This window comes from Rattus norvegicus, chromosome 7 (assembly GCF_036323735.1).
Source record: "Rattus norvegicus strain BN/NHsdMcwi chromosome 7, GRCr8, whole genome shotgun sequence".
In the NCBI taxonomy this organism is placed as follows: Eukaryota; Metazoa; Chordata; class Mammalia; order Rodentia; family Muridae; genus Rattus; species Rattus norvegicus.
The window spans coordinates 64,963,321-64,976,801 of NC_086025.1; the positions used below are offsets into that span (position 1 = coordinate 64,963,321).

The 13,481-nt window shown below is 47.2% G+C and overlaps 1 protein-coding gene across 1 annotated transcript in view; it reads right to left on the bottom strand.

Moving 5' to 3' along the window:
* Kif5a (kinesin family member 5A) overlaps positions 1-11,019 on the bottom strand; it is a 37,130-nt gene extending 26,111 nt beyond the window's left edge. The window contains 1 exon segment of the mRNA NM_212523.1: positions 10,694-11,019. Within this exon segment, the coding sequence (NP_997688.1) occupies positions 10,694-10,822 (129 nt within the window). The 5' untranslated portion in view covers positions 10,823-11,019.
* Between the last annotated feature and the right edge of the window lie 2,462 nt (positions 11,020-13,481).

Consider the following 13,481-nt stretch of genomic DNA (forward strand, 5'->3'; position numbering starts at 1 on the left):
TCTCTGAGGGAAACATATTGGGGGCACATAAGAGGAGAGAAGAGGAGAGAAGTGGGGGATAGATAAGATTATATAGTATTGGGTACATGTATGAAGTTCTCAAGAAAAATTATAAAACATTAATTTCGAAGATTACACAATAATGTTTCTTTTCCCTTATATTTCTTTGCACAAAGGAGAAACATTTTTTAAAAAATAAGTATAAAAACTACCAGCTGCACATGGTAGTTCCCACCTTACAGCCCAGTAAAGGCAGCAGGAACTCTGGTTGTTTGAGGCTAGCCTAGTCTACATAGTGAGTTCCTGGCCAGTCAGTGCTACATAGTAAGATCGTGTCTCAAAAACAAAAAACAAACAAACAAACAAACAAACAAACAAAAAACCCTTAGGGCTGGAGAGATGGTTCAGTGATAGCATTGGCTGCTGGTTCATGTCCCAGCACTCATATGGCGGCTCACAACATCTGTAACATGGGATCCAGGGGACCTGATGGCTTCTTCTGGCCTCCATGTGCACCAGGCATGCAGCTTGTGTAGACATACATGCACGTAAAACACCCATACATGTCAAAAATTAGCAAAATTAATTTTTTTTTTTGGAGCTGGGGACTGAACCCAGGGCCTTGCACTTGCCACTTACCACTTACCACTGAGCTAAATCCCCAACCCCCGCAAAATTAAATTTTAAACTGGGGCTGGAAATGAATAGATGGTAGAATGCTTGCCTACCGTGCTCCCATTTTTAAAAAAAAATCTGGCTTTTATTTGATCACTCCATAATCAATGCATCCACAGCCCAGGAAACAGCTGGTCTGAGAAGCTTGTTTAGGACATCTGCTATAGCAAGGGCAGAGCCTGGGTTTGGTCCAGTCACCAACACATTAAGTCACACTTAGAAAGAATAAAGCCAGGAAATGGAATTCACGAAGGAGAGGAATTGGGGAAGGAGTCCTTAACAGGGCATGGCAAACCAGTTTTAGCAAGTCATCCTGCTCCATTAAGTGTTTAAATATTAATACACTATACCGAGATTCTGGTGCTAGGGATGCAGTTTGCAAAACATGTACCGAAGTGATAAGATGGATAGGAAGAAAATGTTCATTCCAGAGGTTTGTATTAAAGAAACCCAGAAAAAAGTCACCCAGCAGTAGTGAGGAATTGGATGGTGGCAGAGTGAGTGTGTAGCACCCATGCGACCCTGAGCCATCATCAGCCTTAGCACAGAAAGAAAGAAAATGGGATGGGGCCAAGGACAAGAGAGGAAAAAGGAATACTTTTTAAGATGTATTACATATACATATATGTATATTATATAAATAAATGTATCTATATACATGTAAACATATATGTATATATAAAGTATATAAATATGTATTTATACATATACATATATACATATATATCCTGCATAGGAAAACATGTTAATAGCAGTTACCCTTTGTCAGGATGGTTTTATTTATTTATTTATTATTTATTTATTCATTTGACTGTTTTGGAGGGACAGGATGTCACACTGTAGTCCATGCTGACCATCAATTCACGGCAAAGCCTCCTGGGTTAGTCTCCAGAAGGCTGGGACTGCAGTGAGAGCCGCCACACTGCTTTGATTTTAGGCTTACGGTTGTTGTTTTACTTAAAACATTTCTGCAGTCGTGGTGACCCATGTCTCGTCATTTTGTGAGCCTCGTCTTTAAGTTTTTAACTCTCTCTGCAGACGACTCCTAGCACTCAAGATGGATGGCCAGCCTAGTCTACAAAGTGAGACCCTGCTAAATAAACAACAACAATAACAACAACAACAAAAAGTTTTTCCAAAAATAAGAAAACTTTTTAAAAAATCAGAAAATCTACTGTTTTTGTTTTGAGGGACATTCAGTAAGTAGTCCTGGCTGGCTTGGAATTCACTGTGGGTCATGCTGGTCCTGAACTCAGAGATCCTCCTGCCTCCAGAGGCCTTACAAATGCTGAGGCTAAAGGCATGAGATACCACACCCAGCCCAGAAAGTCTGAAGTTGTTTTCTTTTAAAAGATTTACTTATTTTATGCATATGAGTACACCTTAGCTGTCTTCAGACACACCAGAAGAGGGCATGTGAGCCACCATGTGGGTGCTGGGTATTGAATTCAGGACCTCTGGAAGAGCAGCCAACACTCAACCCCTGAGCCATCTCTTCAGCCCCAAGGCAGAAGTTTTTAAACAAAGAGATTAATCTCCTTGTTTTGCAACATGTATGGGGTAGGTGTCAGTGCCCAGGAGAGAAACCTCCCAGACTACTCCAGACAACAAGTACTCAGTTGTTCACATTTTGGATGAGATGAATTTTATGTGCTGATATGAAAAGATAATGTATCCGTGTGTGCAGGTACTTGACTGTAAGTGTATACAATGTATACATGTATGCAGGTACTTGACTGTAAGTGTACATGTTTTTGGAAGTGTCCACAGAAACAGTAAAGAGGCTAAGGAAGAAAAGTACAAAGGGATTACTATTCATTATAAATTTTCTATTATTTGAATAAGTCTATAAGACTTATTGAAAGATTAGATTAACAACTATAAAATGAGCTGGGCAGGGGTGGCACTCAGCACTCGGGAGGCAGAAACAAATGGTTCTCTGTGAGTTCCATGCTGTGCTCTACAGAGTGAGTTCCAGGATAGTCAGGGCTACACAGAGAAACCATGTCATAGAAAAACAAACACCCAAATTATAAGATGAGCAAGGCATGCTGGTACATGCTTATAACCCCAGGACTTAGGAGGAGAGCTTAACAAGCCCTGGACTCAATCTAGCACCTTCCAAAAGAATATGAACACATATCATTTATGATTAACTTTATAAATTACCTATAATGTGCTGGGAATACATGGAATTCTGGGTGTAGTAACCCATGCCTTTAATCGTAGCACTTCAGGAGACTGCATCAGAAGAATTGCTGTGAGTCTGAAGCCAGCCTGGGCACAGAGGGAGACCCTGTCTTTTTTTTTTTTTTTTTTAGAGATTTATTTATTTATTATATATAAGTACACTGTAGCTGTCTTCAGATACACCAGAAGAGGGCATCAGATCTCTTTACAGATGGTTGTGAGCCACCATGTGGTTGCTGGGAATTGAACTCATGACCTCTGGAAGAGCAGTCGGGTGCTCTTAACCGCTGAGCCATCTCTCCAGCCTCCGGGAGACCCTGTCTTAAAGGTGGTGTTGGGAAGGCAGCCTGGGCACAGAGGGAGACCCTGTTTTGAAGAGGGGTTTGGGAAGGAAGCAGGGTGGCTCATGGGCAAAGACACACACTGCCAAGCTTGAACACCTGAGTTTGAGCTCCAGAACCCACACAATAGATGAGACTGCTTTCTGCAAGTGGTCCTTTGACCTCCTGGGTGCCGTAGAACACAAACATGCCTACACATGCATACACCCACAGGATAAATAAATTGAAATGTAATTTAAACCTTTTAAAGAGATAAAAAACAAAAACAGCAACTCCCCCCAAAACCAACAAAAGAACAACAGAAACAAACATGAAATAACAATTCTCTTCTTAGAATAGTAAAACAAAGATTGATGTTTTTGTATCTTCCGTGTGCTTTTGTCTTTAAGTTTGCCAACAATTATGTGTTACGTTTATAATTATATTGTTTCTAATTTTTTTTAAGTCTACCTTAATTCTCTAAACCACATCCATGTTTCTTCCCAGCCAGTGGCCAGAAACAGAAACACGGAACTCTATCTCAGACCAATGATGTGCCTCTCTTCTCCACCAATGACTCTCCACCATGCTGCCTGGAGCCAGGCATCCAGCCAAAGGGGGGCTAAATATAACTCTCCAGCCAGCCTGGCCACTCCTTCCCCCCCCCCCCCGGGAACACGGGAACCAACACACGCAAATCTACACACACTCCTTCAAAACATTCCCAGTGGTAGGATTCCAGAAAGTGCTGGATGAAGAAAATGGCGGGAGCTCTCCAAATGCTGAAGCTGAGGAGTGCCTGGGAACCCTTTATCTTTAGCCCAGGCTGGAAGGGAGTGGAGAGGGAAGATGGGCGGGGCTCTCAGTCCCCCGAGGAGGATAAGACATTGGAGACCTAAGAAATGGTGCATTTACTATTCTTGTGATCAGTCATGACAAATGTTATGACTTCATTACTTCCTATCTCTTGTCTGGCCCCTCAACTCCAAATCAACTTCAATTTCTAGCTCTTTTTCATTGTTTTGGGTTTCTTCGTTTGTTTTGTATGTAGCTCAGCAGCCCTGTGGCCTCAAACGTAATCTTCCTGCCTCCATCTTAAGTGATGTATCCTAAGATTTTCACCAGCTAGCCATGGTACATGCCTGAAATCTCAGTACCGGCAGCTGAGGCAGGGGGATCACCAAGAATTTGAGGTCAGTCTGAGCCACACATCATTTTTGTTTTGTTGGTTTGTTGTGAGGTTTTGGGTTTGGTTTGGGAGTAGGGTTCACTGTGTAGTCCTGATTCACCTGTCTCTGCTCCCAGAGTGCTGGGATTAAAGCTGTGCAACGCCATACCCTGCTCTGTAGTGTGTTATAAAGGATCTTTATTGGAAGTTAAGGAAATTAATACTGAGCTGATAAATGCCTTTTGTTTCTCGCAGGACCTTGCTAGGTAGCCCAGGCTAGCCTGGGACTCCAGTTCCTGCCTCCAGGCTTCTGAGTGCTGTAAATAGCACCATGGTGGCCACGCCCTGCTAGGAGGATGCCTTTCTCATGGTTCACTGCTGCCTCTGCTCAGGCTTCTCCTGAAGTTCAGATCACCACCCAGATAAGGACAATGTCCCTCCAAGTCCCCAACACCAAGTAGAGTCTCTGGAACCCAGCTACTCAGTGTGTTTGTTGGATAAACAGATATTGACAAGGAAGAGATACTACAGGCTTAGAGGTTTGGATGAAACCATTAATAAGAGGGCAAAGTGTTCAGCACTTCCAAATTAGACGTGTGCAGAAACACAATGTATAAAAATATTTTATTTACTTTTATTGTAGGTGTCTGAGTGTTTGTTTACATGTATATATGCACGTATGTGTACTGTCTGCAACCCCAGTGCCTGTGAGAACAGAAAAGGGTAGTTGATTCCCTGGAACTGGAGTTACAGACAGTTTTGAGTTCTATGTGGGTTCTGGGGACTGAATCCAGGTCCTTTGTAAGAGTATCCAGTGCTCTTAACCTTTGAGCCATCTCTCCAGCAATCCCTCCCCACCTTTTGTTTGTTTGGTTTGGTTTTGGGTTTTTGGAGAAAAGGTTTCTCTATGTAGCTCTGGATGGCCTTAAACTCAGAGATCCACCTCTCTACCTTCCATGTGCTGGAATTAAAGGCCTGGGCCATTACCACCCAGCTTCCTCACCTTCTTTTTAGACATGGTCTGTGTAGAATCCAAGTTGGCCTCAGAGTTCCAATCCTTCTGCTTTTTTCCTGAGTGCTAGGGTTCACAGGGTGTGCACCATGACACTCAGCTAACTTTTTAGCTGCTAATCTGTTTATTTGGGGGCACACATCTGCAATGCCACTCAAGAGGCTAAGGCAGGAAGGTGGCCTCAAGCTTGAATGTGGGCCACCCTGGACTACACATCAAGTTCTAAGCCAGCAGGGCCACACACCAAGACCCTGTCTCAAAAAGTAATGAACTGGGGCTGGCTAGATGGCTCAGCAGATGATGGTGTCTGCTGCCAAACACCTGACTGCCCGAGTTCTAGTCACAGGGCTCTCGGGGTGGGAGGGGCGAACTGAATTCCTGCTCACTGTCCTGTGGCCTGCACTGGTGTTCTGTAGTGCGCATACCCTGCCTCCATAGATAGATGATAGGTAGATAGATAGGTAGATAGATGATAGATAGATAGATAGATGATAGATAGATAGATAGATGATAGATAGATAGATAGATGATAGATAGATAGATAGATGATAGATAGATAGATGATAGATAGATAGATGATAGATAGATAGATGATAGATAGATAAGATAGGTAGATGATAGATAGATAGATGATAGATAGATGATAGATAGATAGATGATAGATAGATGATAGATAGATAGATGATAGATAGATAGATGATAGATGATAGATAGATAGATGATAGATAGATGATAGATAGATAGATAGATAGATAGATAGATAGATAGATAGATGGTGCAATTTTAATAACTGAGGCTGGGAGGTGACCCGGTAACCTCTTGTGCATGCAAGAAGACCTGGATCAAATCTCCAGCACCCATGTAAAACCTGGGAAAGACTGTGTGTGCCTGTAACCTTAGTATTGGGAGGCAGGGACAGGTGGATCCCAGGGGAGTCACACGTCACAATAGTAACTTCAGATTCAGTAAGAGACTGACTCAAGGGAACAGGTGGCAGGCAATAGAAGAGGACACAGACGTCCTCCTTTGGCCTCTGTATGTAGGGATATGTGCATGCTCACTCTCTTACAAACATGTGTGTGTCCACATATACATGCACACACTACATACACTCCAACTCCCCAAGCAAGAGTTAAAAGCAGAGTTGATTTATCCTGTGCCTGTTAGCGTGATGCAGTTTATGCACGGTGCCTCATGTGATGGGTACACTAATCCTAGAAGTAGTTATTCTCACTTTATAAATGAGGAAACAGGGGCTCGGAGTGGTCTAGCAGCTTTTGCACTGCCACGCAGCTATGATACGGTGAACGCAGTTTCCAACCCAAAAGGCTCTAACTGCAAACCCATGCTCAGAGTCACTGACCAAGGAAGCTCAAATGCCAACCACGTGTCAGCTCCTCCTCCTCACAGCTTTGCCTTTGCTTGCCCATGGGCCTCCTCTCCGTTCTACATTTCTCAAAGTGTTTTCAAGTACAACCTGCCTTTCATCACCCCCTTGTCTAGCCTTGACCCCATTGCAGGAGAGGTTCTCCCCCAATCCTACACGGGGCCTCCTTCACTCTCCTTCCCTCAGTAATTGCACACCAGCTAATGGCAAAGCTTCAGAAGCTGCACGGTGACCAACCGGCTCCATTAGCAATATCCCTGCAGAGTCTCCCCACCTCAGGGATGCTCTCTCCCAGCACTGCAAGCTCCACACTCCTTCTACCTTTTCTAGAGACTCTCTACACAAAGTCCCACAGCCAGGGTGCCATGTCATCTTTCAACCCACTCTGCGTTCCCTTGTTCCCTTCATTAGTGGCTCAGGAAAGGTCCCAGGACCCCCCCCCTATGGTTTTGCAACACCTGTGGTGACGGATGTTAATAGGGAACAAAGATTAGGAACCCAGAGACCTGCTCAGTTGTTGAGAAAGTCTTTGGTAGGATCCAAATCTTCAAGCACCAGGCCCTATTCTATGGTAATAGCCTTGTGGGTTGTTGCCACGGTAATGCTTGAGTGACACTAGCCACAGTAAACAATGCCTCCCTCTGCATCTTCCTTTATGACACTCCCCTCAAAGTTAAAGAGACCCTTACTTTCCCTTCAGGACCCCTTCATGATGGTAGCACATGACTGTAATCCCAGTACTCAGGAGATCTGAGACAGGAGGATAGATGAAGTGCAGCCTGGAATACATAGAGTTCCAGGCTGCGCTGAGGCATATGGGAAGGTCTGTCTCAGAAACAAAACAGAACAAAACTGGGCCAGAGAGATGGTTCAGTGGGTGAAGGTGTTGCCTGGCATTATTAGTTCAATTCCAAGGACCTACATGGGGGAAGAAGGTACTGACTCCTGAAAGTTGTCCTCTGACCCTCACACGTGTACTGTGGCACACGCACACCCACTGCGGGTATCATGCAAACCCATCATACGATAAAATAAATGTCATGAAAAAAAAAATCCGGGCAGAGGTAGTGCACGCCTTTAATCCCAGCACCTGGGAGACAGAGGCAGGTGGACCCCTGTGAGTTCAGGCCAGCCTGGTCTACAGAGTGAGTTCCAGAACAGCCAGGGCTACACAGAGGATAACTCCCCAGAGACATCAGCCCTGCTCCCCCCTGTGATGCGCTCCCTTCTCCTCACAGCCCTGGGCGCTTGGGCTTTTTTTTTGAGGTGTCTCAAAACACCCAAAAGCAGAATTCACTTGTCTTTTGGGAGACCTGAGGGAAGAAGCTTTGGACAGTTGAAGAGGGGGGTTGGGGGAGGGGGAATTGACTTTGATTGATTCCTTGCCCCCCTCCCACATCTGGCAGACTTACAGTGGTCCAAGCTGGAACAAAGATGAGAAAAGCCAGAGGGACACATGAGCCCAGTGAAAACATCAGACAGGATTGTAAGAGTAAAAGAACAAACCAAGACAACAGCTCGCACACAGTGTCCCACCAGCCTTCTACAATGACAAGGACTTCTGACTTTGTCTAATCCCACCCCTCAGACTCCAGGGAGAGATAAGACCTACAGAGCCCTCTGTCTCTCCTTGCTGTCCTACCCTCTGCAAGCTGAATGCAGCCCAGGAACAGAAGGGCCTCTAAAGCCCAGGCGACCAGGGCTGTGAGGAGAAGGGAGCGCGTCACAGGAGGGAGCAGGGCTGATGGCTCTGGGGAGTTATCCTCTCCCACTCAACCCCAGCTCGTCCTCATCCTCCCAGACACTCTGAAGCGGCTTCCTCCACTCCTCAGCAGGCAGCTCCCCATGATGGCTCCCAGAGAGAGCTGGAGTAGAAAATAAGGGAGAGGTGGGAGGGAGTTGCCATCGCCCTACTAGAGCCTTCAAGGATCTCCTCAAAACCCCGTGGTCACCCTTCCACTGACTGAAGAATGAACATCCAACATGCAGGCAGCTCTAAGGATGTGACCTGAGACAAAATGGCCCCTGTAAGAACCTACATCCGGAGTAAGAGACTTGGGCAAGGGAAGATTCAGACTGAGTTATAGCCCTACAAGGACTGGCAGGACAGGTAAGAGGAGACTAACTCCAGAGCTGAGACTGGAGTTGTGTTACCAGGGGGCCATGGACTTCTTTCACCCCCACTCTTCCCCTGGTGCCTCACAGGCCAGGACTCATCCCACACCCGGATGGCCCATAGAGCCTAAAGGAATCCATCTTCATGTGGTGGATAAATCTAGGACGGGGAAGTTGGCTTTAAAGTAGACCCTAGTGGGTTTGCTTCCTGTGGCGACCCCCTTCAGTCTTTGTAACTTAAAGGGGCCTCAAGTTGCAAATTCTTCAGTCAAAGCCAGCCAGCCAGGTTACTCAGAGAGAGGGGGCTCCCGGGGATCGATCTAGTCTTTATTTTAACCTGGCCACACTGGCCAAACAGCAAAGCCTAGGGTCTCTCAGGCAAAACAGAGATACCCTCCTGTGGCAAATGTACACACACTACAAAGGCAGCCACCGAGTTCACTCTATGAGACTATGGCAACACATGGATGAAGACGGGTAGGAGCTCGGAGCCTCTCAAAGACATGTTTACTCTGACTAACTCAGAAGGTCCAGGCGTCTCCTTTCTAGTTACTTAGTACATAGTGCCAAGCACTATGGACTAAGGCACTCAAGAATCACCCTGACCTTGAGGACTGCCCCCATAACTGCTCCTCCCTTCTGAAACTGACAACCATTTCTTGGCTCAGTAGCCCCAAAGCCCTACAGAACCAGACCCCAGATCCTCTTACCCTGAAGGTCCTTAACACCCTAAGAAAGGTGGAAGGGGCAAGACCGAGCAGCCCTTTAGGCCACCGCAGATAACTGTCTGGAACAGAAATCTGGGGAGGTGGGGTGACATAAAGGAAAAACATGTGAGTTTCGGAGTCACAGACTTGAGTTCAGTTCCGTAGACTAGCGGATCTATGGCTTCTCAGCATGACCTTGAGAAAGTCATTCAACTTCCTCAGACCTCAACCTCCTCCCCTGCAAAATGGAAACAGGAACACCACTTACTGCAGTCTTGAGAATTTAGTCCTAAGCACGGAACACCAAGTACACAGAAAGTATTAACTCTCCTGATGATCTCCTTGGGAGAGGGCTGCCATGGCCAGGTAGCACTCATTGTATGAGATCTTCAAGACTGAGATGAATAAGCAGGAATGTTCCCAGTCAGGGTTCGGGCACTTCGACTTGGGAGGGCTCAGGATCTGAAATGCTCTTGATATTATACTCAGGATGGAAAGGCACACAAGGCCCTTAGGATTCTAGAGGCTAACTCTCCAACTGGGTGTGGCATCCGTGTATTGCTTTCCCAGAAAACCTTTCACCAAGATTTGTGCTCCCTGCCCCCAGGTCCAGGTAGCAACTACTTGAGGTGAGGATGAAGGGCTGGTCCTAGAACCCACTCCCATTCATACCTCCACAGAGACCCTAGACTTCTCATGTCTGATCTAGTCCATCCACTAACCTTCCCCTCCTTTCGTGGAGGTTAGGGTAGAGATGTGAGCCAATAACAAAGGGAAAATGCGCTTTCTCTACGGGAGACGGAAAACATTACAAAGGCTCTAAAACATCACAACTGGCTCTAAGGGGTGGGAACATTGCAAGAGACTAGCAAAGACAAGTTGGGGCTCCTGATGACGGGAAAGAGCCCCCTCCCACTCTGCAGAGACTTGGCTGCAGGCCTAGGCAGGCCACACCCAGCCATCCTGATGCAGGGGAGAGGAGGGGCTGCGGCGGAGAGGATGGAGGCTGAGCATCCCGGAGCCGCTGCAGGATGACAGGCAGAGGGGCTAAGTCTTGGGGGTGAAAAGATTTTTGCATTCCACCCCCTCCTCTAATTTCCTTCGGATGTAGGCACTCACCCCAATAATGACGCTGTCGTCCCCTTGGAAAATGGGGATGAACTTGTCCCCCCGCAGGATCTCGGCCTGGTTCAGGGGCCGAAATCGGCAAAGCACCTTGATGCTGCATTCGTTATTGGTCTCCGCCATGGTGGTCGACGTCGAGGGGCTGGGGCGCGTCTCCGGCTGCAACGGTAGCGTGTGCTCCGGAGGAAGGGAGCGCTGGGTTGGGGTTGAGGCGGAGGACAGGTGATCTGTCGCTGAGGCCAAGGGAGCAGCTGGGATGCCCAGGCGAAGGTGCGCTTTTGGTGTCCTGCGGCACTGGATGCGGGCGACCTGGGCTTTTGGTCCTCTCGCCGCGCTGTGCCTCTCCGCCCCTTGCGCTGCAGCCGCGCTGCGGGCCTGGGCGGGGCGCGCAGGAGCCGCGGGGGCGGAGTTTCCTTCGCAGGGGGGGTGATCCTCCGGACAGCGACCACCCAAGGGTGGAGTTTGGTTTCTGCTCACCTGGTTCCTCGATCTGGAGGCTCACGAATAACCTTGTCCTAACCCCTTCCCTACACAGCTCACTTCGCTACACGCAACTCGTCTGTTCCATCTCAGACTCCACTTACAGGAATGGATAAGGGGACTAAGGTGGGCCTGTCGCCTTCCTGGGAAAGAGCACCTATGGGCCTTCCCATCCCCTTTATTCCAGAACACTTCCCCCAAACCATTACACACCTCTTTTCATATTTAAATCACACATATCCTCCCTCTCCCAGCCTCTTTCCACTCCTCAGATGTACAATGAGCCAGTCAGCCTTCATGGGTGCACATCTACGGAAGTGATGTTTAGGTCTCGAGCCATGGAGAAGAGACAGTCAGGTCTAACCTACTCCCCTCCTTTCTTCACCGAAAGCGCTACTGTGTGGTGATAATCAGGTCCCAAAATAGAAGGAAAGACAAGCTATGGTCCAGCCATCAGCATTCAGGGACAGGTGGCATTCTCAATGAGGCCTCTAAGGTTGGGGCAGGATATGGGTAGGCAGGAGCAACTTTTGCAAGAGAACAGGAGTCTAACAGCCTGAGGAAAGGAACAAGGGCCAGAGAGTCTGTTGTGTGGGACTTCCAGGGCAAATAGCTATATTTGGGTCTCAGACGGGCTCAGTATCTGTGTGTGTTTACCACCCTAGTCTCAGACGGCTCAGTGTTGCCCTAGTGACCTTTGGAGAGCGTCCCCATTCTTCTTTTCTCCCTATTCTCACAGCAGGAGAAAGAAAGAAAGAAAGAAAGAAAGAAAGAAAGAAAGAAAGAAAGACAAAGAGCCAAGCCAAGAGACTTCTTGTCCTGTCTCCCTCCACAGCCCAGAGCAGGAACACCAAGAGCTGGTCAAATTGATTTTGCTCAATGTCACAGCCTCTGCTAGTCAACAGAGAGCTAGGCCGCAGGGCTTGAGGTTTTAGCCAAGGGGAGGATGGGCTGATGGGAGAAGGGAGAAGTGGGTGGAGGCCTTGGCTCAGAAAATGGCCAGTCACTAGGGCCAGTTAGCCACTATGGGGCGAGGGTGAGAGGGTGGTAGCCTAGATAAACAAGCCCTAACCCAGCCAGACACCAGCTGAGCTGGGCCTTTGCCAGTCACACTCTTGATTTGTAAGAGAACCGACAGAAAGGAGCCCAAAACACGACCTGGGGATCATGGCCACAGAGGCCGAGGCTTGGGCAGAAGCCAGGAGTGACAATGGCCGGTTCCTAACTCAGGAACGCTACCCTCAGTTGTTTGGCACTATTTCTGAAGGTTGCAGCATATTGCAAGCTCAGGAAATATACCAACGTCCAGCCTCTAGAGGCAAGAAGGTAGCATCCTTAGTGGCTTCAAAATGACAGTTCACAGAGGTAAGAATTCAGTGGGTCTGTGTGCGCATGCACAGCCACAGCAAGGTCACTGATTTTCTGTTATTTTAATTTTTGAGATAGGGTCTGTGGGAGCAGTTCTTACACACAGGCTAGCCTGTTCTTGCATTCTTCCCACCTCAGCCTCCCAAGTGCCAGGAACATATGTGGGCACCAGTATGTTTGGCTGGAGAACTTCCTTTTATCCTGAGTGTGTCTTTTTATTTCTCTACAAGCACAGAGTAGGTTTTCTATTTGTTTCCCACCTCCCATCGCACCCCCAAACCCCCTCCTCCTTCTCCTCTTCTGCTCTTGTTTCGAGACAGCTGGAGCTACATAGAGATTCTGGGACTCCCTAGATCAGGCATGTGCCACCACACCCAGCCTTTTCTTTTGTTTCAGAAGTGAGCCAGTGAGATGGCTCAGCAGGCAAAGGGGTTTTCCAAACACCTGAATTTGATCTGCAGGACCCCCCTGGTGGGAAGAGAAAACAGATGAATAACAGTTGCCCGCTGATCTCCACATGCATGTGTGTGCACACACAACACACAAAGAAATAAATTAAATTAAATCAAATTGGGGTTTCTATTGTCAGGCAACGGCATAAGCAAAGTAAGAAGATTACCTATACCATGTCTCTCCTCCAGAAAGATTTGTTGTTGATCTGGACACAAAGCTACTATGCAAGGTCCTGAGTTTAATCCCCAGCACTGAAAAGTGAGTCCCAGGCCACCCTGAACTAAAGTTTGAGACCTGTGTAAATTCCTCCCTCCTAATTTCTGGGGAACTATTAATGAATTGATGACCATCATGGAGCATTCAGTCAGACTGTGAGCCCGGACTTTTCCATTTAAGATGTCCAGAATTTTGGAAAAAAAGAAATAGCACACTCAGATAAACTTGGTTTTCAGATTATTATATGTATATCAGAAGTATAATA